This window comes from Phocoena sinus, chromosome 15 (genome assembly GCF_008692025.1).
Source record: "Phocoena sinus isolate mPhoSin1 chromosome 15, mPhoSin1.pri, whole genome shotgun sequence".
NCBI classification, from domain to species: Eukaryota; Metazoa; Chordata; class Mammalia; order Artiodactyla; family Phocoenidae; genus Phocoena; species Phocoena sinus.
Window position 1 is genome coordinate 46,805,813 of NC_045777.1, and position 26,706 is coordinate 46,832,518.

At 44.9% G+C, this 26,706-nt stretch overlaps 1 protein-coding gene across 1 annotated transcript in view; it reads right to left on the reverse strand.

The window, feature by feature from the left end:
- CFAP61 (cilia and flagella associated protein 61) overlaps window positions 1-26,706 on the reverse strand; it is a 264,938-nt gene that overhangs the window by 42,777 nt on the left and 195,455 nt on the right. Inside the window, exons 22-25 of the mRNA XM_032604424.1 lie at window positions 15,549-15,841; window positions 10,668-10,995; window positions 9,238-9,329; window positions 3,164-3,369 (exon numbers count right to left, since the gene is read on the reverse strand). Of these exons, the coding sequence (XP_032460315.1) occupies window positions 3,164-3,369; window positions 9,238-9,329; window positions 10,668-10,995; window positions 15,549-15,841 (919 nt within the window). The remainder of the gene's footprint in view (window positions 1-3,163; window positions 3,370-9,237; window positions 9,330-10,667; window positions 10,996-15,548; window positions 15,842-26,706) is intronic.

The window sequence follows — 26,706 nt, forward strand, 5'->3', positions numbered from 1 at the left end:
ACCATCCCCCTGTCCCCTTTCTTACAGATGTCAGTTGGCACGTCCTAATAGCCAGTGTTGTCCCATTTTGCCATCCCAAATATTCACTCCTAGCAAATCAAATTCACTTTTAAACTTATTACTGTCCTCAGTTAACAGCTGTGCCCAGACCAGTGGTCTCGAGCTCACAAAGTCTGTCTCTTTCAGCATCTCTTCTCAGGAAAAACAAACTGAATTTGGTCAAATGTGAAAATATTTTCTTTTCAGAGAAGACTCTTAATACATAGCTCCCATAAAAATGTTCTTTGACGAACAACTGATTCCCCTCTAACTCAAATATTCTGCGTACAATTGAGAGCCACAATAAAATCCTACCCACAAGCTGAGGAACAAATGAATTCACTTTCTAAATACCTGTATTTTTCTTTATTTTAAATAAATGTTGGAGTCATGTCTACAAAGATCTGAGGAGGGGAAGCCTATGATTAAGGAATTTGATACTTTATCAAAATGTAGTTTATAATGGGAAACATATAGGAAGATATCCTCACACATAAAAGGTTTCAAAAGTTAAGTACTCTTTCTTGGGCTTCCCTGGTGGCGCAGTGGTTGGGAGTCCGCCTGCCGATGCAGGGGACACGGGTTCGTGCCCCGGTCCGGGAAGATCCCACATGCTGCAGAGCAGCTGGGCCCGTGAGCCATGGCTGCTGAGCCTGCGCGTCCGGAGCCTGTGCTCCGCAACGGGAGAGGCCACAACAGTGAGAGGCCCGCGTACCGCAAAAAAAAAAAAAAAAAAGTTAAGTACTCTTTCTGGGAAAAAATAAAAATCCATGCATGATAAAAATGCTTAGCAAGCCAGTAATAAAAAGAAACTTCCTTATCCTGATAAAGGGTGTCTACAAAAATATGTATGGCAAACGTCACACACTTAATATTGAACGAATTCCCTTTAAAATTAAGAATGAGGCCAGGGTGTCATCCCTCACTACTTCTATCCCAAATTTTACCACAAATCTTAGCCAGTGAAGTAAGACAGGAAAAAGAAATAAAAGTTTCAAAGATTTAAAAAGAAGAAACAAACAAAACCGGCATTATTTGCAGATGATATAATTTTTTTGTGTGGAAAATCTGAAAGAATCTACAGGTAAATTATCTGAATGAATGAGGGAGTTTAGCAAAGTTGCAGAATCCAAAACCATAAAAAAGCACATTTCTATACACTATATAGAAGCAATCAGTAAGAAAATGATATTTACAACAGCAATAAAAATATAATGAACTTTGGATCATATCAAACAAAAATTAAGCAAGCCATTGATGGAGAAAATGATAAATCTTTACTGAAAGATATTAAACAGACCCACATAAATCAAGATCTACACAGTTGACCCTTGAACAATTGTGGTTTGAACTGCGTGGGTCCACTTACACACAAATTTTTTTCAATAGTAAATACTATAGTACTACACGATCCATGCTTGGTTGATCGGCCCTTAGTTGAATCCGAGGATGTGGAACCACAGACACAGAGGGCAGAAGGTGAGTTATACTCAGATTTTCGACTTTTGACTATATTGACACTATAGTTCAAGGGTTAACTAGTATGTTATGATACTAAAATTAATATCAAAGATGTCAACTTTATGTAATTGATCTAAGGTTTAATGCATTTCCTATCAAATCCAGTGGGGCTTTTCATGGAGCGTCACAAGGTTACTGTACAACTATTAGAAGAGCAAGGGGACAAAAATATCCAAGATGTCGGGAAAAAGACAGATGATTTTTAACTGAAGAATATCTGTTAATTGACACTATAAAGAAAGTGAAAAGACAAGCCTCAGAATGGAAGAAGACATATGAAGGAAATGTAAAACAACCAAGTTTGTATCCAGAATATACGAAGAATTCCTGTGAGTTAGTAAGAGAAGACGACCACCACCCCCCAAAAAGGGACAAATGTCATAAACAGGCCTTTCCCCAGAAACTACCATGAATGGCCCACAAACAAATGAAAAGGCACTAAACTGCATTAGAAATCAGGAAAGGGGGGCTTCCCTGGTGGCGCAGTGGTTGAGAGTCCGCCTGCCGATGCAGGGGACACAGGTTCGTGCCCCAGTCCGGGAGGAACCCACATGCCGCGGAGCGGCTGGGCCCGTGAGCCATGGCCGCTGAGCCTGCACGTCCGGAGCCTGTGCTCCGCAGCGGGAGAGGCCACAACAGTGAGAGGCCCGCGTACCACACACACAAAAAAGAAATCAGGAAAGGGAGCACTGAAACCCTGGGTAGACACCTTTCCACACCACCAGGGTGGCCAAACGTTCAAGCTGAACAGTGCCGAGGACTGCCAGGGCTGCGGAGGGCTCTCACGGCTGGCTGGAGGGAGGGTAACAGACACCACTACCGTGGGAAACATTTGGGCGTCACCTAGTACACCCGAGAGACATTCCTGCACAGGTGTGCCCACGATGCCAATGGCACCAAACTGGAACGATATGAACATCAATCGACAGGAAAATGGACGGATGAGCTGTGACACAGTTATCTCACACACGGAATACCATACAGCAGGGAAAACACACAAACTCCAGCTACACGCATTGCCATGAGCAGGCTCGCAAACAGGGCCCCAAACGGAGTGCTGACTTGCTCCGTTTGGGGATCTAGAGCCCCTAGTCCAGCCAACCTGCTGGAGCAGAATTCCTTCCCAACGTCTTAGGCAAACGGTCGCCCCCTCTGCTTGAGCACGAGCTGTGAGGAGGCGGCTGGGGTCACAGACAGCCTGTCCGTGGTGCTGGAACTCCCCCCAGGACCAGGTACCTCCATCCTGCCCCCAAATCGACCTCTTACGTTTCTGACCACTGCTCTTAGCAGCCTGTGTCTCAAGAGAGACTTGAATATCATCTGTGGCGTGGAGGCCGTGCGCGGATGCGTCTGGGACCCAGGCCTGCACGTGGCCGTGCAGCCACTTGTGGACACACCAAGAGCCTGTGCTCTTCTCCGTGGGCCTCTCCAGTGCTGGTGGGTCTGATACACTTCACTGTTGAGAAGCTCTAGCTTCTTCCAGGGGTTCCCGTGTACTTCCTGGCGCATCACAAAACCCCTCCCTCATTCACAAGACATCCATGGCTTGTGTCTGCATTCCCCCCACCCCATAACCCCCGGGAAAGGGCAACGCCCAGCTCACCTGTAGAGGTCTGGGACCAGCCCGTCCTTGTATCGAGCGCACAGGTTGTTGAGGACTTGCTCGTGCTGGCCGAACAGGCGGATGTAGTTGGAGGCAGGGAAAGGCACTTTGGAAAGGCACGTGATGGTTTCCACCATCTTGTACTTGTTGGTGTGGATTCGGAAGTAAGTCCCGTTCTTCACGTTACCTGTTACTATTTCTGAACCCTGGCGCGGTGGAGTGCATCAGAAAAACAACGTTAGAAACATTTCTGGACTTTGGGAACTTTATCATAGCAATTTATTTTTCAAATATAATGGACGGATTAGAGCTTATCGCCTGTTGCAAATCACAGTAGTAGATATTGACCAAACTCGACTGAAGATAAGTGCGTGTCAGAAACCACGTGTTTGAATGTGATGACTGAAAGTTCCTCAGGGTATTTGACACTGTGATTATATCGCTCCACGTTTCTAAATTAGTTGCTAGGTTACGGTCAATTCTCCGTAATTCAATACCTGGCACAGCCAGTAGGTGGAACTGGGTCTATTCTCTCCTGCGCGGTGTCATAAGACTGTTAACTTTAATTTTTTCACAGCACCATTTTGAGAAAAACCTCCTAGTCAAAGGTGCGCAAAAGGAATTTCAGTTTTTAAAGTTCTACTCGAACAAAGGAAAGAAGGAAAAAGGTGAATCCCTGACAGCTGGGTTTGCAGAGGTTCACCTGTTTGGTAGGGTCTGTTCCTGGGAAGAAGGTTCAAGTTCATGGAAAATATATATACCGTTCTGTGGGCTACTTGTTAGTTTGTAAATTGTGAAAGGTGTAGATTCATGGCTTTATGTCCCCTAGAAACTGGCTAAACCACCACGTGAACCCAGATGACAAGGAAAGATGCCCCTCTACCCCAGTCATGACCACTTTTTCTATTTCAGCCCCCGATGGCCACTGACTGACCAGCCAGAGACACGCTTCCCACCGGCTCCAGCAACAAACAGAACCTCCGTGGACAAACCTGGGTTTGGCTGGTGGTGGCTGAACCCACAGACTTTGCCTCTGGACTCTGAACTCAGTACACAGTAGCACTCAGTAAATCTCTCCTGAGTGCATATAGATTTAAGCTTTTGTTCTGAACTTGAATGTGGCATTTAGAAATCCAGGGCAAGTTGAACTGCACTGATCCCAAACATTTACCGAGTCCCGGACATCCCCTGGGGACTTTATCTAAACAAGGACACACGGATTAACTGGATTTTTAAGTAAATTGAAGCAACTGGTGGGTGTTTGTGTATCACATGACTAAGCCCTGAGGAGGAACCAACCAACTATAAAGGCACAAGGTGAGAAATACAGGAGGGATGCCAGGTAAGTCCTGGGCCAGCCCCAAGGATATGCACGAGATTGGGGGACAGAACAAACACAGCTTAGGATGGGGGTGGGGGACAGCGCCCCAGGGAGGTGCACGAGGTCCAGCATCATAGAGATGGGTGGATACAGAGAGGAAATCTACCTCTATAGCAAAGTGTTTAAAAAAACACCGAGTAAAGTATTATCTAACGCAACAATGGTATATGCACACATCTGGATGCAATGCATCCAATAGAAATTATTGGTGAGTTATTTCATAACAGGAAAATATGTTCCCAGTACATTTTATACTATAGAAGTATAGTATAAAAATTTATAATGTTTTATAATTTGTAGAGAATCATTCTATTTTCATAAAAATAAGCGGTATCATTTATTTGTTTTTGTGTCAACATTTTAACAAAATGTTAATGGAAGGGGCTAAGACTAAAGCTGCTGGTGCCAAACTCAAATGGTTTTTAAAGTCTTGTATTTATTCTTAGAGATGCTCGCAATGGGCGCGTTCATCACTTTCATAGCTCTGTGTGTATTTAATTCAGAAATAGCGTTTGCTATGATGAGCCACCAAGTAAAGTTGACCCTGGGGAGGCCTCTTCGCAGTCAGGGGTGCCTTGGTGAAGTTGAATGAGTGTCTGGGGGAGGGGCTGCTCCCTGGCCTTGCTGGTAGGGCGGCTGGGGGTCCGGGAGAGGGGGCACTGGCCACAGCTCTGGCATACTTTTAGCACCAGGTTTCCCTGGCCTCAGTGGACAGCAGATCCCACAAGGTCGTGGACTCTCCTCTTCCTCTTTGAAATTTCTTTATGCTGAGTGATTAAGGAAGGGAACTCAGGCATCAGAGGGGTACATTTCGGGATCCACCCACGTGGCTGACAATATTTTTGACTTGGCAAAGAGTTTCACTGAATATCCCACCCTCTGCTCACAAGCACTTGTATTTGCGGGCTGATTCAGTGGATTCTGAGCACCTCAACTCGAGGGCCACAGTGACTCCATGGCTGGTGTCTCAGCATCACACGCCCTCTGAGGTCACCCTGTTCTACAAGGGCTGTGTCGTCAGCATCGTTTCCAGTGATGTGTCATCGTGGGTCTGTTTATTTGGTGGAGGGGAGTTGGCCTTTCTTTTTAATTTAAAGGTTGAATTTAAAGGCACCCGGAGGAAAGAAATGCCCAGTGGTGCAAAGACAGCACATCTTGACTCTGGAAGTGACCGTGACCATCGTTAATGAGATCTGGCACTGTGATCACATAACCAGGGGGCCGTCCTAGGCATGCGGCATCAAAATAGTTTGCATTGACATGAAAGGCAAGTCGCCTACAGATGGGTTTCTCAGACACAAGTTACCCCTGTGGGGCTGGGCAGACTTATCTAAATTTCTGAGGTCATTCCTAGTCACTGTTGCTGACAGATGGGAAAATCCAGTGAAGTCCAGGACCCTTTCTGCTTATCCTTCCAGAAAATCACTCCACTAAACAAGGACTTAAGGCAGCTTCCAGCCCTGCCACCCGGTGAGGGATTCTGGGCTAACGACGATGATGATTTCATACACTTTCCAATTCTGTGGGATGTGGCTAGTTTCTTCCTTTAAGTATATGAATAAATTGTTAGGAGATCTGGGCGTTGAGTTTAAAATTTTGACAGAGTAACGGGTTCTGATGTGTTGTTTTTTTTGTCTCTTCCTTTTTTCCTGAATATAATTATCCTTTTGAGCTCCTTTATGATTTTGACAAAGATTGGAATATGGCTCTGGAATTCATGCCAAACGAAAGACCCAGGGGTAATCAGACTCGGCATGCAAGAAACCAGGTTCCCAGCTCCCACGATGAATACACAATTTTAAATTTAATGGTACCCAGGCAGAGTTTGTTGTGACAAATTTGTTTATTCCGTGGAGTATAAGCCAACAAAGCATGTGGACTGGAATCTGCGGATCAGTTCATTATGTAGACGACTTGGGGTCCCCTGTCTTCCTTTTGTCGGGTTACCTCATGAATTACTAAAGCATCTCCTTACTTACATATCCCGATGCATGAGTGCTACAAGAGTCTGATGAGATTCATCTGTACTACATTTGCTGTGAGAACAGTAATTTAGTTTCTCTAGTGAAATACTGCCCCGTGGGCTCCATTCTCCATCCAGGCCATATTTAGGGGACTGCCTGACCATTCTGGCAACAAATTTACTTAATCAAATTAATTCCAAATCCAAAAGATTGCCCTGGAACCATCCTACATTTTTTTTCTTGGTGAATAAAATGGGGGAAAAAATCTGTTTAGATCTTCTGTACTAATTAAAAAGGAGGCCCACCTGGCAAAATGGTTAATTACAGTCAGGGTTCCTGCTCAAATACTGTCACAGCACCAGCCAAAGAAGCTAGTCAAGTTCCATTCTTATGAAAACCCTCATTATCTAAAACTCCCTTTCGCTCCTCCTCTGACTTTATTCCGAGAGAGAGAACCAGTGGTTGATAAATAAATGACACTGCATGTCAGAAATCACACACTGTCCTTGAAGAATCTGGTTCAGTGTGAAACCAAGTCCAGTATTTCCTAGCTTTTGAACCCATTCCCACAGTGTACTGTCCGAATTCCTAACCCACAGAATCTGTGAGCGGAATCCAATGGCTGTTTCATGTCCCTAAGTTTTGTTACACAGCAGTACAGACTGGAGCACCATTCGCTACGGTCCTTTCTTTACTTGTAAGAACATTTTGCATCAGACTGTGGATACAGGACACACCTGAAAGAATCTGGGGAAGGCCCAAGGGAAATAAGTTTTAAACACACAGCATCCATCCTTTCCTTGGAAGAACCAGGTTTCATTATTTTTCTGGAACTATAATTAACAACATCTACCACTGACGGGTCACCTGTTTTATTCCTTGAAGGCAGTGTTACTTTATATGGGATCCCTAATAACCCCAGAAATGCAGAGGAGTTGGTAACTCGTCCGAAGTCCATGGGAAGTCGACGGAAGAGCTGGGATTCTGACTTCCCGAAGAGAGAGGGTGAGGGGCCAGGAGCCTGCGACATCCGGAGTCTGCTCCCCCTTACGGAATTTTCCAGCAGCTTCTACTACATCTCATTGGCCGGGACCTGCCACATGGCTGACCTCATTCTCAAGGAAATCTGGGAGATGTGCTTATTTTAACTTAGTCAGATCATTAACCCTCAAAAAAATTCAGGATGAGAAAATGGGAGTGGAAGCAGGCAACCTCCAGTGTCTTCCTCACTGACGAAAAAGCAAACGTGAAGCACCAGAAAGGAAACCCCAGTTGACAACAAACACCAGTTGGGACCAACTGTCCGATAATCTTACCTGAGAAGCTCACCAACCGACCAACCATGTTGTGTCCTTTCCAGTTACCTTGAACACAGGGAACGCCCCTCCCAACCCCCAAGCACACACAGCTTCAGCTTCACCTCGCTGGCCCTTCCTGTGTCATCCAGGGAGGGCAGGAGAACCGGGGGGCCTGGACAGACATCCCAGACCCTAAGCAATTTCCTATTGCCACAGAGGTGGTTATTTTAATTATCTATGGATTCATCACAGGCTACCTCAAAACTTAGTGGCTTAATGTCCTTCAGGAGGTGGATGGATAAACTGTGGTCCATCCAGACAGTGGAATACTATTCAGGGCTAAAAAGAAATGGGTTATCACGCCATGAAAAGACATGGAGGGAACTGAAATGCAAATTATTAAGTGAAGGAACCAATCTGAAAAGGCCACATGCTGTGTGATTCCAACTCTATGACATTCTGGAAAAGGCAAAAGTATGGAGACAGTAAAAAGATCAGTGGTTACCAGGAGTTGCAGGGGAGGGAGGGAGGGATGAAGAGGTGGAGCAGAGGGATTTTTAGGGCAGTGACGCTGCTCTGAATGATACCGTAATGGTGGGTACATGTCATTACACATTCGTCCAAACCCATAGAATGTACAACACCAAGAGTGGACCGTAATGTAAACTGTGGGCTTTAGGTGATACTGATCCATCAATGGAGGTTCATCAATTGTAAAAAATGTACCACCCTGGTGGGGATGTTGACAATGGGGGAGGCTGTGCATGAATGGGGGCAGGGGGTATATGGGAAATCTCTGTACTTTCCTCTCACTTTTGATGTGAACCTAAAACTTCTCTAAAACATAAATGGCTTAAAATGACAATACATTTTTATAACCTCAGTCTTTGGGAGTCAGAAATTGGGAATAGCTTATCTGGGGGATTCTGGCTCATGGTCTCCTGTACGTTTTAGTCAAGATGTTGGCCAGGGCTGCATCATCGGAAGGCTGGACTAGGGCTGGAGGACCATTTCCACGGTGGCTCCATCACACGACTGGCTGGCGCAGAAATCCTCAATCCCTCTCCACGTGAACCTCCCGAAGGGCCACCTGGGTGACCTTACAATATGGCAGCAGTGACCCAGGAGGGTGCAAGTTGGAAGCTGTATTGCCTTTCAGGACCTGGCCTTGGAAGTCACACACTGTCATTTCCACAATATTCTGCTGGCCACACAGGTCAGCCCTAGTCAGTGTGGGAGGGGACCATACAAGGACATGAATACCAAGGGGTGGGAGTCAGTGGGGGCCGTTTTGGGGGCCAAACTGCCACATGGCTTTCTGATGCATGAACCAATACATTACACTAAAGACTGAATTAAGAATTTCACCCCTACCCCCATAAACAAAGTGTTATATTTGAAAGTAAAATGAAATTCAGGAATAATACTTACAAAATCAGACTGGGCCATTTGTACCTCCAATGGGGTTGGGATGGCAGGCTTGGCGATATGCAGATAATGGTACGACCCAGGGAGGATGCCTCCTGGTGGAAATGGCAAGTTTTCCACATTTTAATTCAGTCGGGTAACAACTGGGTAACAGGGCTTACATCTGTACCACAGGACAACCAGAGATGCCTGCCATGGTGTATGCTACTCAAACTTTCCCACTCAAGTACCTCTATTAGCAAGGAACACCCTGCGGTTTATTTTATTTAATAAAATCAAAATGAATGTGCCGTTATAACCCATAATATAGCCACCAATGTTCCAAGATGTGCCAAGCTGATCCCGTGCATCCTGATTTCCCATAACTTGTGGCATTCTCATCTCTGCCTGCTAAAGCCAGCCAAGACTTTGGTCTACAAATGTTGCCGTGGTGTTCCCATTCTCCATCCTCCTCCACTATGTAACCAAAATACTAAGTAAATGTTATAAGGAAAATCAACAAAGTTCTTGTTCAATGCTTTAGAAAACTCATATTATGAAACTGTTACTATTTCTAGCTTGCCCTAGAAGCCCGAGCCTGGTCTAGCTCTGATCAGCCTCTGACACCCATGCCTTGTCTTCCTTTCCCACATCCATCACCTTTCTTAAGGTCTCATCCAGAGTGAGAAGGAGATCACGACCTCTCGGAGGCCATTTAGTTGGGCAGATAAACACAAGGACTGCAATACAGGGCTTGTGTCTCTTTAGCCTGATGTTTTGTTTACTGGATTAGGGTTCACAGACCCCCTAGGGGTCCATGGATGACTATGGGGGTTGGTCCATCAACCTTCTGGAAGTAAACATACAGTTTTGTAAACACGTGCATTTTTCTGGTAGAAGATCCACAACATTCAAAGATACTGTTTTCAAGGGTAACTCTCACCTCCCAAATATAAGAAAGTTCTGTGTCACTCATATGATGACCTCCTTAGGGGTCAATAAAGCTGAGGGGATAAAACTGGACCGTTTTACAGCTGCTAATGGTCTAGCTTATCCATCCAGACAGCAGACCAAAGCCTGGGAGGCTTGGAAGTTCTCCTTACCTCTCAACTTATATTGAGAATGAAAGTTTGGTAAGATGTCAGGGCATCGAACCATACACCAGTTGTGAGGGACCTCTGGGCAAGTTACTCATCATCCCCTAGTCTCAGTTTCCTTATATGAAAAGTGAGCATCACATTCTGATGTGAAAATTTTTAGCACATCAGTTCTGATGTGATAAAATCAAGTCCATAATAAATAGTTAAACATAAAAGAGAGCCCTCCCGTGTCTCTGTGCAAACCCACTGAGGGACACAGGTGCCTCCTCACCAAAGCTACAGGAAACGGAGGGCTGGCTGGTCCAGATCCAACCAGTGGCTCCATCACAGGGATGAAGGTGGCCCACTACATACCTTTGATCTTGGCTCCCCTGTACATGGGGATGAGGCGGTCAAGGTCAGCCGGCGGCTCAGTCACAGGCTCGAGGGTCGGGTCAAAGAGGTTGAGCATCACGGCTGCCAGCTGGAAGCCAATTTCCTTGGAATTGAAGTTGCTGTGAGTCCACTCATTCGAGTAATACCTGTTGGAGAACTTGGTGAGGGAGCCGGCAGCTCTGATGGCTATGTCGTTGGTGTGGAAGTTGGTGTCTATCACAAGGCGGCCGTCGTAGACGAGGCACGCGTCGTTGCAGGCTCTGAATGTTTCGTAATCCACGTTCTTCTCACAGAAGCTGAAGAACATCTACAAAGTGAACAATCACATTATTTCTAGTTATCACTCTTCACTGTGCCTTCCCAACAGGGTGAAGAGTCTCTATTTTATTACTTGGGGCACACAAGAAAACCTAAATCTACAAACAGTATGTCATAATGGTGTGTGTATCTTTGGTACACAGAAGAAATTAAGATCATTCAATGTCACTCTTTTTTTTTTTTTAATTGCTCAATCTAGACATCCAGGGGCGAGGGTGCCACGTGGTGGAATATCTCCCACAAGAGCACGTGCTTCCCCGTAAGGAGGTTTACATGCATAAACACCACTTTCCTCTCATTCTCGGACATTTCGAATCGCTCCTTCTCAGCCTCCTACCATTTTCCTCTCCTGCGTCTGACACTTAGGTCTCTCCAGGTTGCTTCCTGGGGTCACTTCGTCCAGTTTTGAGTCTTCAGGCTGCCCCATTCCTGCCCCTTTAAACCCAGAAAGCCTGTCTCTTCCTGCAGGACGCCCCAGAGAGGATGCAAGCCCCGTCCGCCTTGGTACCCCCCAGGTCTGGGCTCCTGCCTTGTTGCTTCCTGCCCTGGGACGGCAGATGCTGACTCACTGAAGATTTACAAGGTACCTGCAGGCCCCTCCATTCCCTGCCCAAATTTTAATGCGTTCTCGTACTTATCTGGAGATCATCTTCTGTATTGATGTTAAGTCATTAAAGCAGTCCAGGTTAGCTGTTTTTAAGTCTTCAGTTGTCACTGAAGTAGCTAAGGTGAATCATTTTTATCTTTACCTAAACACAGTTTGCCACCTTATTAAAAGCATGGTAAGAAATGGACATATGACCTGGGTCCTCATCATACTGGTGGATACCACACTCCCTGCTTCCTTCACACGCCAGCTCTACCCACCTCACTTGCCCCATTATGTACAGAAATCAGCTGTCCTGAGCCAGAGGTAACCCCCTTCCATGCCCTTCCCTACACCTAGGAATGGCGCGCCAATGAGGAATGAGCCACAAATGAGCCTGCAGTAGCCACTAGTCATGGGTGACTATATACTTTTAAATCTAAATTAATTACAATTAAACAAAATCTAAAATCCAGACCCTCAGTTGTGGTGGCCTATTTCAAATGCCCCAAAGCTACAGGTGGCGGTGGCTGCCATGTTAGACTGCACAGACATGGACCATTTCCACCATCGCAGACAGTTCTATTGGACAGCACTGGACTCAGATCCACCATCCCTATGCCGTCCTTTCTTCTCCTTCAGGGAACCGGCAGGGCCTTTGCCCTTTTCCCTGTCTCTGTTCACTCAGATGTCTAATCCTATCCCAATTACTCCCATCCAGGCAGCTTCTTTCCTTCAAACCTCTTTAAAATTTTTTCTGTTTTATAACCTTGCTCAGTGACAACAGGAAAATATATTTCTCTGAGTCCCTGACTCTGAAACTTTCTGTCTCTCTACTCCTCTTTTTTTTTCCCTCCTCTACTCCTTTCCCATCTCTATAGAAACAGACTTCCCACTCACAGAAAAATAGGAAAGATGTTTGATTTGAATTGAAATTATGCATGAAAAACAGGACCGTTAATGCTCAGCAGCTCCCTTCAGCATCCCCGCAAAGTTCTTCTACCTACCCAGTTTTTCTCCTACTGAAAACGACTCTTTTATTACGGGGCACATACATATACTAGCCCTTGTTTTACTGCGTTTTAAAGACTATCAGTACCTCTATCATATTATTTTATATGGTTTTGGCGTAGGCATTGACGCTACGGTTACATTTGGGACATAGGGGTTTGTGGAAGAGAGTGAACGCCGGATCGGCAAATCCAACACTGTCTGTGGGAGCACGTGTTCTGAGTTACAGACCTCTCAGACCTCTCAAACACAACTCACGTGCTCCTGTAATGCCAACTGAATAGTACCTAGTGGATGAAAATATGAAGTAGGAACATTGGCTTTAAATGCTTCTACAAATAATGACCTAAGGCTCTACCTTAAGGAACTAGATAAAGAAAGCCAAAGTAGATCCAAAGCAAGCAGAAAAAAGAACATAATTGTTAAGAGTGGAAATCAATGAGAGAGAAAACTGACAGACGACGGAGATAATTAACAAACTCAAAAGCCATTTCTCTGGGGGGAAAAAAATCAATAAAATTGACAAATGTCTAGCTAGACAGAGAACTTCAGAGAGGTCCTCATCTCTCCTTAGCTGCTGGTGGGCGCTGGCCATCCCTGCTGCTCCAGGACCTGTGGCTGCCATCACTCCATCTCTGCCTCCGTCAGCATGGGGCCTTCTTCCTCATGGGCCTCCTCTCTGTCATCAAGTCTCTCTCTCCATGTAAGGGCACCAATCATTAGAGTTAGAACCCACCCCAAACCAGGATGACCTTCTCTGTACTTGACTACAACTGCAAAGATCCTATTTCCAAATAAGGTCACATCCACAGGTACTGGTTCTTAGGACCGTATCTCTCTGGGGGCACGTAATTCAGCCCACGACACCATGACCACATGGCCACAGTGAAGATCGTGAATATACTCGTGCCCATCAAAAGTCTCCTAATTCCCTGGCAGAGATGCCACCCAAAGCTGACGAGCAGGAGGGATAAATACCCTGATTGTTCCCTTCTTCCAGTTTCTAATCTCCTGCCAGGTTGGCCAACCTACTGTTGGCCAAACACAGATGAGAGTCAGGGGAAACGGACTGGGAGGGTCCTCTGTAGAGGCCCCTCGTCATGGTGCAGAGCAGAGCAGGGGAAGCCGGAGACAGGACCTGAGGACAGCAGGCCAATGTCCGACTCATCCATTTAGGGTGAAGTTTGGGCAGGAAGGTGTGTTGGATCAAGGCAGTTGAGAGTATCTGCAAGATGTCCTTGCCATGATTCCAATTCTGACCTGGACAGGAGAGTGAAGGCCAGCAGGGACTGCTACAGAGTCTGTATTCAGTTGGATATTGGGGGAGGTTTTCGTGCACCCGTGCGCCCTAAGCAGGGTATATGTTCACCCCCAGAGTTGCCCAGGATAACCTGGGCATACATCTTCCACGATCATCATTTTGGGAGGAAACTTTTGGTGAAAAGATGTTGATTTTCCCTATCTTATACAGGTATTGTGACATACATGTGTAGATGGTGTCACTTTTATGTTAAAATAAAATGAACTTTTTCTGTCTTTTTCACTGCTATATCCCTCACACTTAGGACTAAGCCTGAGACCTAGTAGGTGTCCAATAAATGTTTGTGGAGTGAAGGAGTAAATGAAGGTACTGAGAGCAGAATGTGAAATCCCCCTGGGTTATCAGAATGAAATGACAGGTGGCAGGGAAACGCCCTCTGTGCAGGTGGTCTGCCTTGAGCTCCAGTCCAGACTCTGGGGGGATGAAGGTGGCCCATAGGGGCCCTTGGGTGAGAAGCCCTGACTTAGGCTGACCCACCCCTACTGCCAGGTGAGGGACTGCTATGAGCCCCCACGGGGGTCCCCAGCCGGCTTGCCCACTAGATGCTGCTGGCATCCTTTATCCCAACCGCCAACACAGCCCTTGACCCCCATAGCTCCAGCACTCACTCGGACCGCAGCCCCCTCTCTCTGAGGGATCTCCTGCTTCTCCGTCACATCAACTGGCCCCTTTCCCCTCTTCCTCCCTCCTGGCTTCTGCTCATCTCCTGAACAGGGTGTGAGCTGAGCTGTGACAAGCCCCAAAGCAAAGTACTCTCTCCATACATCATGGGGGAAGATCCCCTATTGCTGTTTCCAGAATCTTAGGAGGTCGACACAGCATGGACTTTGAGGCCCTGCTGGCCTGGGTTGGGATCTCAGCCGACGTGGAGCCACGTGTTCTCGTCTGTAAGGTGGGGATGCTTCCCTTGAAAGAGCTGTTGTGAGGAGGGGACAGAATACACCGCCAGTGTGCAGCATGGTACCCGGGACATGGGGAGCGCTCAGTGGGGCGGGCCCTCTTCAAAGCCGCCCCCCTGACACTCTGCCCAGGAACAGGCGGGGTCCAGTTCCCTTCCCCTTGAGTGTGGGCTGCCTTAGTGACCTGCTTCTAGGGCACAGAATGCGGTGGAAGGGTGCAGCTTGACTTCTGAGGCTACGTCACGAAAGGAGATATGCCGTTTCTCTCTCTCTCTTTCTCTCTGCGTCTCTCTCTCTCTGTCTCTGTCCCATTGCTTTCGGAACCCAGCCACCATGCAGAGGGGAAGTTCAGTCCCACGAAGGGGCCTCTTGTAAGTGTTCAGGTCAAAATCTCACTTGAAGCTGATCTGACACCAGCAGACGGACAAGTGGGTGAACACACCTTCTAGACGATTCCAGCCCCAACCCCAGTCTGACGTCAGCCCCAGGAGAGACCTCCAGGGAGAACTGCTGGGGGAGCCCGGTCCAGCCCCAGGACCACGAGAGAGAATATGGAATGGCTGTTGTTGTTTTAGGCCACTCAGTTTGGGTGGCTCATTTCTCAGCAATAGAAAATCTGAACGTTTAGGGGAAAAAGAACCCTGTGACTATAAATTCACCACCTACCACTTTTCAGACCCCAAGTCCCCCAAAGGTGGTGTGTGAGGTTCTGGGGACCTACTTACGGAGCAAGGGAGCTGGAAGGGCTTGGTGGGTGTGGTGAAGCTGGCGCTGTGGATGGGGTCTGGGTTCAAGCCATCGTTCCACTGAGCCAGGACCGCATCCCGGTAGACGGTCACCCCCGCGGCTCGGAGCGCATCCTCCACTGCGCCCTCCACTGCGTAGTTGTTGATGCAGGTGATGATGGAGGTGGGTGGGTGCTGCACCAGGTGGATGTAGGAGCCCCTCACACCCAAGTTCAAGAGCATCTCCACCGTGGTGTATGTGTCAATTGTGTTCCCATAGACGATGACATTCCCTACAGAAGGGGACAAATGCTTACATACATAGTTTAAAAAAAAAAACCCAACAACCTTATTAGTCAAATGCTAACAATGCCGAATTGCTCCCTCCAACCCTCTCATCTTTTTTCAGCTGTGGGAGGTCAGCGGTGTTACCTAGCAACAGCGACCAAGAAAATTTAGTAAAGAATGGGCACACAACGTCCCACAAAGCAGTGAAGTACTTTTAACACAGAAGTAGGACATTCATTTATGTTCCTATAATTTGAAAGTTGAAATTATGCTAAATGAAACTGGTGAGAATAAAACCTTTTGCCTTGTTTTTGCTCCCTATTTGCTACACTTATTAAGGGGAAAAATGGCTGAAGTTTGCAATAAATGCAAGTTCTTCCTGAGTGATGAAAAGGACAATGGTGAAAATAATTGTCATGTGCGTGATGGTATGGATATACTAATACTTAGTTGTTGAATCATGTTGATTTCAAGGACATTTTTCCTTCTTTGAGAACTAAAGACTAGAACATTCTGCTTGCAACAGATAATTTTATATTCAAATTCTGATTTTTAGGATTTAATGTGTCAAGACCTAGCGAAAGAGATTGACAGGTATTCTTTTGGTGAGGAAAAATAAAATCACAAAATAACTTTGAGAGACTTCCCCTGTGTAAGAGCATTTTGATGGTAACTGTCTATACGATTTATTTATATTTCTTAAAAATATTATAGAAGTAATTACATATGCTCTTCTACTAATGATATAAGTTTTAAGACAAATGATCCTATTACATGAGTGAGATGTATTATATGCCATTTATATGCTGTTTTTGACACTGAATTGGCATTATTACCTCTTCACAAAGACAGAAACTGCTGTAGGCTCACATTTTGGGCAAGCTGTAACAATTTTACCACAGAATGATAGATTTGTGAATCTACCTCTCTTTTTCCTCCTGTTTATAAAATGATCTGAAGAGGAATTTTATGAGACAAAATAAATGGCAAGTGTACTTACTCAATTTGGTGGAATAAATTATGCAAAAATCTATTTCTATCCAAAATTGAGAGGACGTATAATGGCTTGTCTTACTCGTTCAGAAGGAAAGGAACTAGAATAGCTTTCAGATGGCTTCCCTAAGGTTAAGAGCTTCTGCAAAGTCCTCCCCTACTTCCTGTTGCTCAAATGTGGAATGCCAAGGGGGCAAGGCAGCCAGGGGCAGGGTCCTTCCTTCCCGGCTTCCCTAGGATGCCCCGATTTGGGGGCTCTGATTGCCGCCCTATTCAGACGCGCTAGTGCAGCATTCCTGGGTGAGCTGCCTTTTCCTTGGCTGAAAGAGCCAACATTTTGCTTAAATTATTGAGGCTCCCACCTGCTGTGCAACATGAATCCTGGCGGTCTGACACAACAAAGAACTAGCCTGCCAGGAGAGCGAAAACTTGAACCTCAAACTGTCATAGGTTTGAGGTCTTCTGCCCCTTTAAAATATGCATGCAAAAACAATATTCATTTTCAGTGAAACAGATTTAAGTGCTTAGGCCCCATGCAACTCAGAGTTGAATATTTTTCCAGTCTCTCCTTCATGTTGGCTTTTAGTAACTATTCTGTGAGATGGACTTTTTCATTACAGGCTCATGGAAGCCCCAGCAATGCAGGGTTATTTAGCCAGGGGTTGCCCACAGATTGTAGGCAGCTGGAGAGGATGAGGACTTCCATACATTTCATAAAACCTCTACTATTTAAATTAGACGTTTATTTATAGATATGCTAACTTCTAAATAGTTTTGTCTATCTTTTAGTTTAATTTGAAACGCCTCCCCCAAATATGAGACTTCAGTTATTGTAACTGTCAGCTATTGTCACGATAATGCTGCATGGCAAACTACCCCCAAACTCAATGCCAAACAACAATAAGCCTGTTGCAGGTTGGCCTACACGTCTGTGGGCTGGCTGATGTTGGCTGATGTGGCTCCAAGCTGTGGTTGGGGTCAGATCTGCACCACGTCTCTCTCATCCTCTCTGGACCAACAGTGACCTGAGGCATATTCTCTTTCAGGAGCTGTGCAGGAGCACAGGTAGGCAAGCACAACTGCTCAGACACTTTCTAAGCCTCTCCTTGCAAGACATCCACTGATGTTGCATTGACTAAAGCAAGTCATGCGGCCACACCCGCACCCGCCCAAGGGGGTGAAGCAAACTCTGCCCACAGCGGGGATGTGTGTGTGTACATATTTGCTGAACAACGGTCCAAAATCACAGTCGTATTGGGCACATAGTAAATCATGCCTATGTGATATCATCTAAAATTTTTCATCTAAACGTGTTTTATATGATTATTTACTTACATTGTCTCATTACCCACAAAACAGAATAAATCTCATTATAATTTTTTTATTACCTAAATAAGAACATGTCACAGGTCAAATCACATTCCTCCACATACATAACAAGACCCAATGTTACGAAGTCAGCCTGTTACTCTTTGCTAGTTTGATCCCTTGCCTTTTACATGTTTCCACTCTGGGGGCTATTATTCTTTCCATTATCTTTGTGCAATTGTGAGTTCTTTCTACATCATTTCCCACTTTTTCTTTGTAAAGAAGTTTTAGATTCAATTCCTGTTTATCTCGTGACTCTTATATACCTGGCCTAAAGCCAGGCACTTTAATACACAATCCCAGGAACTCCCTGGTGGTCCAGTGGTTAGGACTCCAAGCTCTCACTGCTAGGGACCTGAGTTCGAGCCCTGGTCGGGGATCCAGCAAGCTGCGCAGCGTGGCCAAAAGAAAATAAAAAGTTATGTCTGGGGGGACCTTGAAGATGGCGGAAGAGTAAGACGCGGAGATCGCCTTCCTCCCCACGGATACACCAGAAATACATCCACACGTGGAACAACTCCTACAGAACTCCTACTGAAGGCTGGCAGAAGACCTCAGACCTCCCAAAAGGCAAGAAACTCCCCACGTACCTGGGTAGGGCAAAAGAAAAAACAGAGACAAAAGAATAAGGATGGCACCTGCACCAGTGGGAGGGAGCTGTGAAGGAGGAAAAGTTTCCACACACTAGGAAGCCCCTCCGCGGGCGGAGACTGCGGGAGGCGGAGGGGGGAGTTTCGGGACCGCGGAGTAGTGCACAGCGACGGGTGCGGAGGGCAAAGCGGGGAGATTCCTGCACAGACGATCGGTGCCGACCAGCACTCACCAACCCGAGAGGCTTGTCTGCTCACCCGCCGGGGCGGGCGGGGCTGCGAGCTGAGGCTCGGGTTTTGGTTTTGGACGGAGCTCAGGGAGAGGACTGGGGTTGGCGGCTTGAACATAGCCTGAAGGGGTTAGTGCACCACGACTAGCCGGGAGGGAGTTCGGGGAAAAACCTGCACCTGCCGAAGAGGCAAGAGACTTTTTCTTCCCTCTTTGTTTCCTGGCGCGCGAGGAGAGGGGTTTAAGAGCGCTGCTTAAAGGATCTCCAGAGACGGGCGCGAGCCGCGGCTAAAAGCGCGAACCCCAGAGACGGGCGCGAGCCGCGGCTGAAAGCGCAAACCCCAGAGACGGGCGCGAGCCGCGGCTAAAAGCGCGGACCCCAGAGACGGGCGGGAGACGCTAAGGCTGCTGCTGCCGCCACCAAGGGGCCTGTGTGCGAGCACAGGTCACTCTCCACACCCCTCTTCCGCGGAGCCTGTGCAGCCCGCCACGGCCAGGTTCCCGGGATCCAGGGACAACTTCCCCGGGACAACGCACGACGGGCCTCAGGCTGGTGCAACGTCACACCGGCCTCTGCCGCAACGTCACGCTGCCTCTGCCGCCGCAGGCCCGCCCCGCACGCAGTGCCCCTCCTTCCCCCATCCCCCAACCCCCGGCCTGAGTGAGCCGGAGGCCCCGAATCACAGGCTCCTCTAACCCCGTCCTGTCTGAGCGAAAAAACAGACGCCCTCCAGCGACCTACACGCAGAGGCAGGGCCAAATCCAAAGCTGAGCTCCTGTGAGCTGTGAGAACAAAGAAGAGAAAGGGAAATCTCTCCCAGCAGCCTCAGAAGCAGCGGATTAAAGCTCCACAATCAACTTGATATACCCTGCATCTGTGGAATACCTGAATAGACAAGGAATGATCCCAAATTGAAGAGGTGGAATTTAGGAGCGAGATCTATGATTCTTTTCCCTTTTCTTCTTTATGTGAATGTGTACGTGTATGCTTCTGTGTGAGATCTTGTCTGTATACTCTTGCTTCCACCATTTGTCCTAGGGCTCTATCCGTCCATGATTTTTTTTTAAAAAAATTCTTTTTCTTGGGCTTCCCTGGTGGCGCAGTGGTTGGGAGTCCGCCTGCCGATGCAGGGGACACGGGTTCGTGCCCCGGTCGGGGGAGATCCCGCGTGCCGCGGAGCGGCTGGGCCCGTGAGCCATGGCCGCTGGGCCTGCGCGTCCGGAGCCTGTGCTTCGCGACGGCAGAGGCCACGGCGGTGAGAGGCCCGCGTACCGCAAAAAAAAAAAAAAAAAAAAAATTCTTTTTCTTAATAATTAAGTTTAATTGTAATAACTTTATTATACTTTACCTTCTTTCTTTCTTTCCTTCCTTCCTTCCCTCCTTTAGACAACGAATCACCCCAAATTGAGGAGGTGGTCTCTGGGAGCAGGATTTATGATTTTTCCCCCTTTACCTCTTTTTGTGAAGGTGTATGTGTATGCTTCTGTGTAAGATTTTCTCTGTATAGCTTTGCTTCCAACATTTGTCCTAAGGTTCTATCCGTCCCTTTTTTTTTTTTTCTAAATATTTTTTAATTCAATAACTATATTATACTTTATTTTATTTTTACTGTATCATCTTTCTTTCTGTCTTTTTTCCTTCTTTCCCTCCTTCCTTCCTTCCTCCCTCCCTCCCTCCCTCCCTCCTTTCTTTCCTTCTTTGCTTCTTTCTTCCTTCCTTCCTTTCCTCCTTTCCTTCTTTCTTTACTCATACTTCTACTAATTCTCTCTACTTTTTCTACCTTTTATTCTGAGCCGTGTGGATGAAAGGCTCTTGGTGCTCCAGCCAGGAGTCAGGGCTCTGCCTCTGAGGTAGGAGAGCCAACTTCAGGACACTGGTCAACAAGAGATCTCCCAGCTCCACATAATATTAAACGGTGGAAATCTCCCAGAGACCTCCATCTTAACACCAGCACCCAGCTTCACTCAACGACCAGCAAGCCACAGTGCTGGACAACCTATGCCAAACAACTAGCAAAACAGGAACACAACCCCACCCATTAGCAGAGAGGCTGCCTAAAATCATAATAAGGCCACAGACACCCCAAAACACACCACCAGACGTGAACCTGCCCACTAGAGAGACAAGATCCAGCCTCATCCAGCACAACACAGGCACTAATCCCCTCCACCAGGAAGCCTACACAACCCACTGAAACAACCTTAGCCACTGGAGACAGGCATCAAAAACAACGGGAACTACGAAAGTGCAGCCTGCAAAAAGGAGACCCTAAACACAGTAAGATAAGCAAAATGAGAAGACAGAAAAACACACAGCAGATGAAGGAGCAAGATAAACACCCACCAGACCTAACAAATGAAGAGGAAATAGGCAATCTACCTGAAAAAGAATTCAGAATAATGATAGTAAGGATGATCCGAAATCTTGGAAGTAGAATGGACAGAATGCAAGAAACAGTTAACAAGGACCTACAAGAACTAAAGATGAAACAAGCAACGATGAACGATGCAATAAATGAAATTAAAACCACTCTAAATAGGATCAATAGCAGAATAACTGAGGCAGAAGAACGGATAAGTGACCTGGAAGATAAAGTAGTGGAAATAACTACTGCAGAGCAGAATAAAGAAAAAAGAATGAAAAGAACTGAGGACAGTCTCAGAGACCTCTGGGACAACATGAAACGCACCAACATTCGAATTATAGGGGTTCCAGAAGAAGAAGAAAGAAAGAAAGGGACTGAGAAAATATTTGAAGAGATTATAGTTGAAAACTTCCCTAATATGGGAAAGGAAATAGTTAATCAAGTCCAGGAAGCACAGAGAGTCCCATACAGGATAAATACAAGGAGAAACACGCCAAGACACATATTAATCAAACTGTCAAAAATTAAATACAAAGAAAGCATATTAAAAGCAGCAAGGGAAAAACAACAAATAACACACAAGGGAATCCCCATAAGGTTAACAGCTGATCTCTCAGCAGAAACTCTACAAGCCAGAAGGGAGTGGCAGGACATACTGAAAGTGATGAAGGAGAAAAGCCTGCAACCAAGACTACTCTACCCAGCAAGGATCTCATTCACATTTGATGGAGAAATTAAAACCTTTACAGACAAGCAAAAGCTGAGAGAGTTCAGCACCACCAAACCAGCTTTACAACAAATGCTAAAGGAACTTCTCTAGACACGAAACACAAGAGAAGGAAACGACCTACAGTAGCGAACCCAAAACAATATAGAAAATGGAAATAGGAACATACATATCGATAATTACCTTAAATGTAAATGGACTAAATGCTCCCACCAAAAGACACAGATTGGCTGAATGGATACAAAAACAAGACCCTTATATATGCTGTCTACAAGAGACCCACTTCAGACCTAGAGACACATACAGACTGAAAGTAAGGGGATGGAAAAAGATATTCCATGCAAATGGAAACCAAAAGAAAGCTGGAGTAGCAATTCTCATATCAGACAAAATAGACTTTAAAATAAGGACTATTAAAAGGGACAAAGAAGGACACTACATAATGATCAAGGGATCGATCCAAGAAGAAGATATAACAATTGTAAATATTTATGCACCCAACATAGGAGCACCTCAATACATAAGGCAAATACTAACAACCATAAAAGGGGAGATCAACAGTAACACATTCATAGCAGGGGATTTTAACACCCCACTTTCACCAATGGACAGATCATCCAAAATGAAAATAAATAAGGAAACACAAGCTTTAAATGATACATTAAACAAGATGGACTTAATTGATATTTATAGGACACTCCATCCAAAAACAACAGAATACACATTCCTCTCAAGTGCTCATGGAACATTCTCCAGGATAGATCATATCTTGGGTCACAAATCAAGCCTTGGTAAATTTAAGAAAACTGAAATTGTATCAAGTATCTTTTCTGACCACAATGCCATGAGACTAGATATCAATTACAGGAAAAGATCTGTAAAAAATACAAACACATGGAGGCTAAACAATACACTACTTAATAATGAAGTGATCACTGAAGAAATCAAAGAGGAAATAAAAAAATACCTAGAAACAAATGACAATGGAGACACAACGACCCAAAACCTATGGGATGCAGCAAAAGCAGTTCTAAGGGGGAAGTTTATAGCAATACAAGCCCACCTTAAGAAGCAGGAAACATCTCGAATAAACAACCTAACCTTGCACCTCAAGCAATTAGAGAAAGAAGAACAAAAAAACCCCAAAGCTAGCAGAAGGAAAGAAATCATAAAAATCAGATCAGAAATAAATGAAAAAGAAATGAAGGAGACGATAGCAAAGATCAATAAAACTAAAAGCTGGTTCTTTGAGAAGATAAACAAAATAGATAAACCACTAGCCAGACTCATCAAGAAAAAAAGGGAGAAGACTCAAATCAATAGAATTAGAAATGAAAAAGGAGAAGTAACAACTGACACTGCAGAAATAAAAAAAATCATGAGAGATTACTACAAGCAACTCTATGCCAATAAAATGGACAATCTGGAAGAAATGGACAAATTCTTAGAAATGCACAACCGGCCAAGACTGAATCAGGAAGAAATAGAAAATATGAACAGACCAATCACAAGCACTGAAATTGAAACTGTGATTAAAAACCTTCCAACAAACAAAAGCCCAGGACCAGATGGCTTCACAGGTGAATTCTATCAAACGTTTACAGAAGAGCTAACACCTATCCTTCTCGAACTCTTCCAAAATATAGCAGAGGGAGGAACACTCCCAAATTCCTTCTACGAAGCCACCATCACCTTGTTACCAAAACCAGACAAGGATGTCACAAAGAAAGAAAACTACAGGCCAATATCACTGATGAACATAGATGCAAAAATCCTCAACAAAATACTAGCAAACAGAATCCAACAGCACATTAAAAGGATCATACACCATGATCAAGTGGGGTTTATTCCAGGAATGCAAGGATTCTTCAATATATGCAAATCTATCAATGTGATAAACCATATTAACAAATTGAAGGAGAAAAACCATATGATCATCTCAATAGATGCAGAGAAAGCTTTCGACAAAATTCAACACCCATTTATGATAAAAACCCTCCAGAAAGTAGGCATAGAGGGAACTTTCCTCAACATAATAAAGGCCATATATGACAAGCCCACAGCAAACATCATCCTCAATGGTGAAAAACTGAAAGCATTTCCACTAAGATCAGGAACAAGACAAGGTTGCCCACTCTCACCACTCTTATTCAACATAGTTTTGGAAGTTTTAGCCACAGCAATCAGAGAAGAAAAGGAAATAAAAGGAATCCAAATCGGAAAAGAAGAAGTAAAGCTGTCACTGTTTGCAGATGACATGATACTATACATAGAGAATCCTAAAGATGCTACCAGAAAACTACTAGAGCTAATCAATGAATTTGGTAAAGTAGCAGGATACAAAATTAATGCACAGAAATCTCTGGCATTCCTATATACTAATGATGAAAAATCTGAAAGTGAAATCAAGAAAACACTCCCATTTACCATTGCAACAAAAAGAATAAAATATCTAGGAATAAACCTACCTAAGGATACGAAAGACCTGTATGCAGAAAATTATAAGACACTGATGAAAGAAATTAAAGATGATACAAATAGATGGAGAGATATACCATGTTCTTGGATGGGAAGAATCAACATTGTGAAAATGACTCTACTACCCAAAGCAATCTACAGATTCAATGCAATCCCTATCAAACTACCACTGGCATTTTTCACAGAACTAGAACAAAAAATTTCGCAATTTGTATGGAAACACAAAAGACCCCGAATAGCCAAAGCAATCTTGAGAACGAAAAAAGGAGCTGGAGGAATCAGGCTCCCTGACTTCAGACTATATTACAAAGCAACAGTAATCAAGACAGTATGGTACTGGCACAAAAACAGAAAGATAGATCAGTGGAACAGGATAGAAAGCCCAGAGATAAACCCACGCACATATGGACACCTTATCTTTGATAAAGGAGGCAGGAATGTACAGTGGAGAAAGGACAGCCTCTTCAATAAATGGTGCTGGGAAAACTGGACAGGTACATGTAAAAGTATGAGATTAGATCACTCCCTAACACCATACACAAAAATAAGCTCAAAATGGATTAAAGACCTAAATGTAAGGCCAGAAACTATCAAACTCTTAGAAGAAAACATAGGAAGAACACTCTATGACATAAATCACAGCAAGATCCTTTCTGACCCACCTCCTAGAGTAATGGAAATAAAAACAAAAATAGACAAATGGGACCTAATGAAACTTCAAAGCTTTTGCACAGCAAAGGAAACCATAACCAAGACCAGAAGACAACCCTCAGAATGGGAGAAAACATTTGCAAATGAAGCAACTGACAAAGGATTAATCTCCAAAATTTACAAGCAGCTCATGCAGCTCAATAACAAAAAAACAAACAACCCCATCCAAAAATGGGCAGAAGACCTAAATAGACATTTCTCCAAAGAAGATATACAGAATGCCAACAAACACATGAAAGAATGCTCAACATCATTAATCATTAGAGAAATGCAAATCAAAACTACAATGAGATATCATCTCACACCAGTCAGAATGGCCATCATCAAAAAATCTATAAACAATAAATGCTGGAGAGGGTGTGGAGAAAAGGGGACACTCTTGCACTGCTGGTGGGAATGTGAAATGGTTCAGCCACTATGGAGAACAGTATGGAGGTTCCTTAAAAAACTACAAATAGAATTACCATATGACCCAGCAATCCCACTACTGGGCATATACCCTGAGAAAACCAAAATTCAAAAAGAGTCATGTACCAAAATGTTCATTGCAGCTCTATTTACAATAGCCCGGAGATGGAAACAACCTAAGCGCCCATCATCGGATGAATGGATAAAGAAGATGTGGCACATATACACAATGGAATATTACTCAGCCTTAAAAAGAAATGAAATTGAGCTATTTGTAATGAGATGGATAGACCTAGAGTCTGTCATACAGAGTGAAGTAAGTCAGAAAGAAAAAGACAAATACTGTATGCTAACACATATATATGGAATTTAAGGGAAAAAAATGTCATGAAGAACCTAGGGGTAAGACAGGAATAAAGACGCAGACCTACTGGAGAACGGACTTGAGGATATGGGGAGGGGGAAGGGTCAGTTTTGACAGGGCGAGAGAGAGTCATGGACATATACACACTAACAAACGTAGTAAGGTAGATAGCTGGGGGGAAGCAGCCGCAAGGCACAGGGATATTAGCTCGGTGCTTTGTGACAGCCTGGAAGGGTGGGATGGGGAGAGTGGGAGGGAGGGAGACGCAAGAGGGAAGACATATGGGAACATATGTATATGTATAACTGATTCACTTTGTTATAGAGCAGAAACTAACACACCATTGTAAAGCAATTATACCCCAATAAAGATGTTTAAAAAAAAAAAAAGTTATGTCTGGTAACAGCTCTCTTTCTGGGCCTGGCCCCCTATCTAAATTCTTAAAAAAAAATACACAATCCATTATTATTATTACCAGGAACAATAACATTTAGAACTGTTACCAGTAACATTGGCTTCATGCAAATGCCCATAAGTAATTTTTTCATAAGCTAACAGTAAAAATATAAGCATGAAGATAATTCATAGGATAAGCAAAGTCATATTTTGGGGAGTCCCCAGGACAAAAGCTAGCAG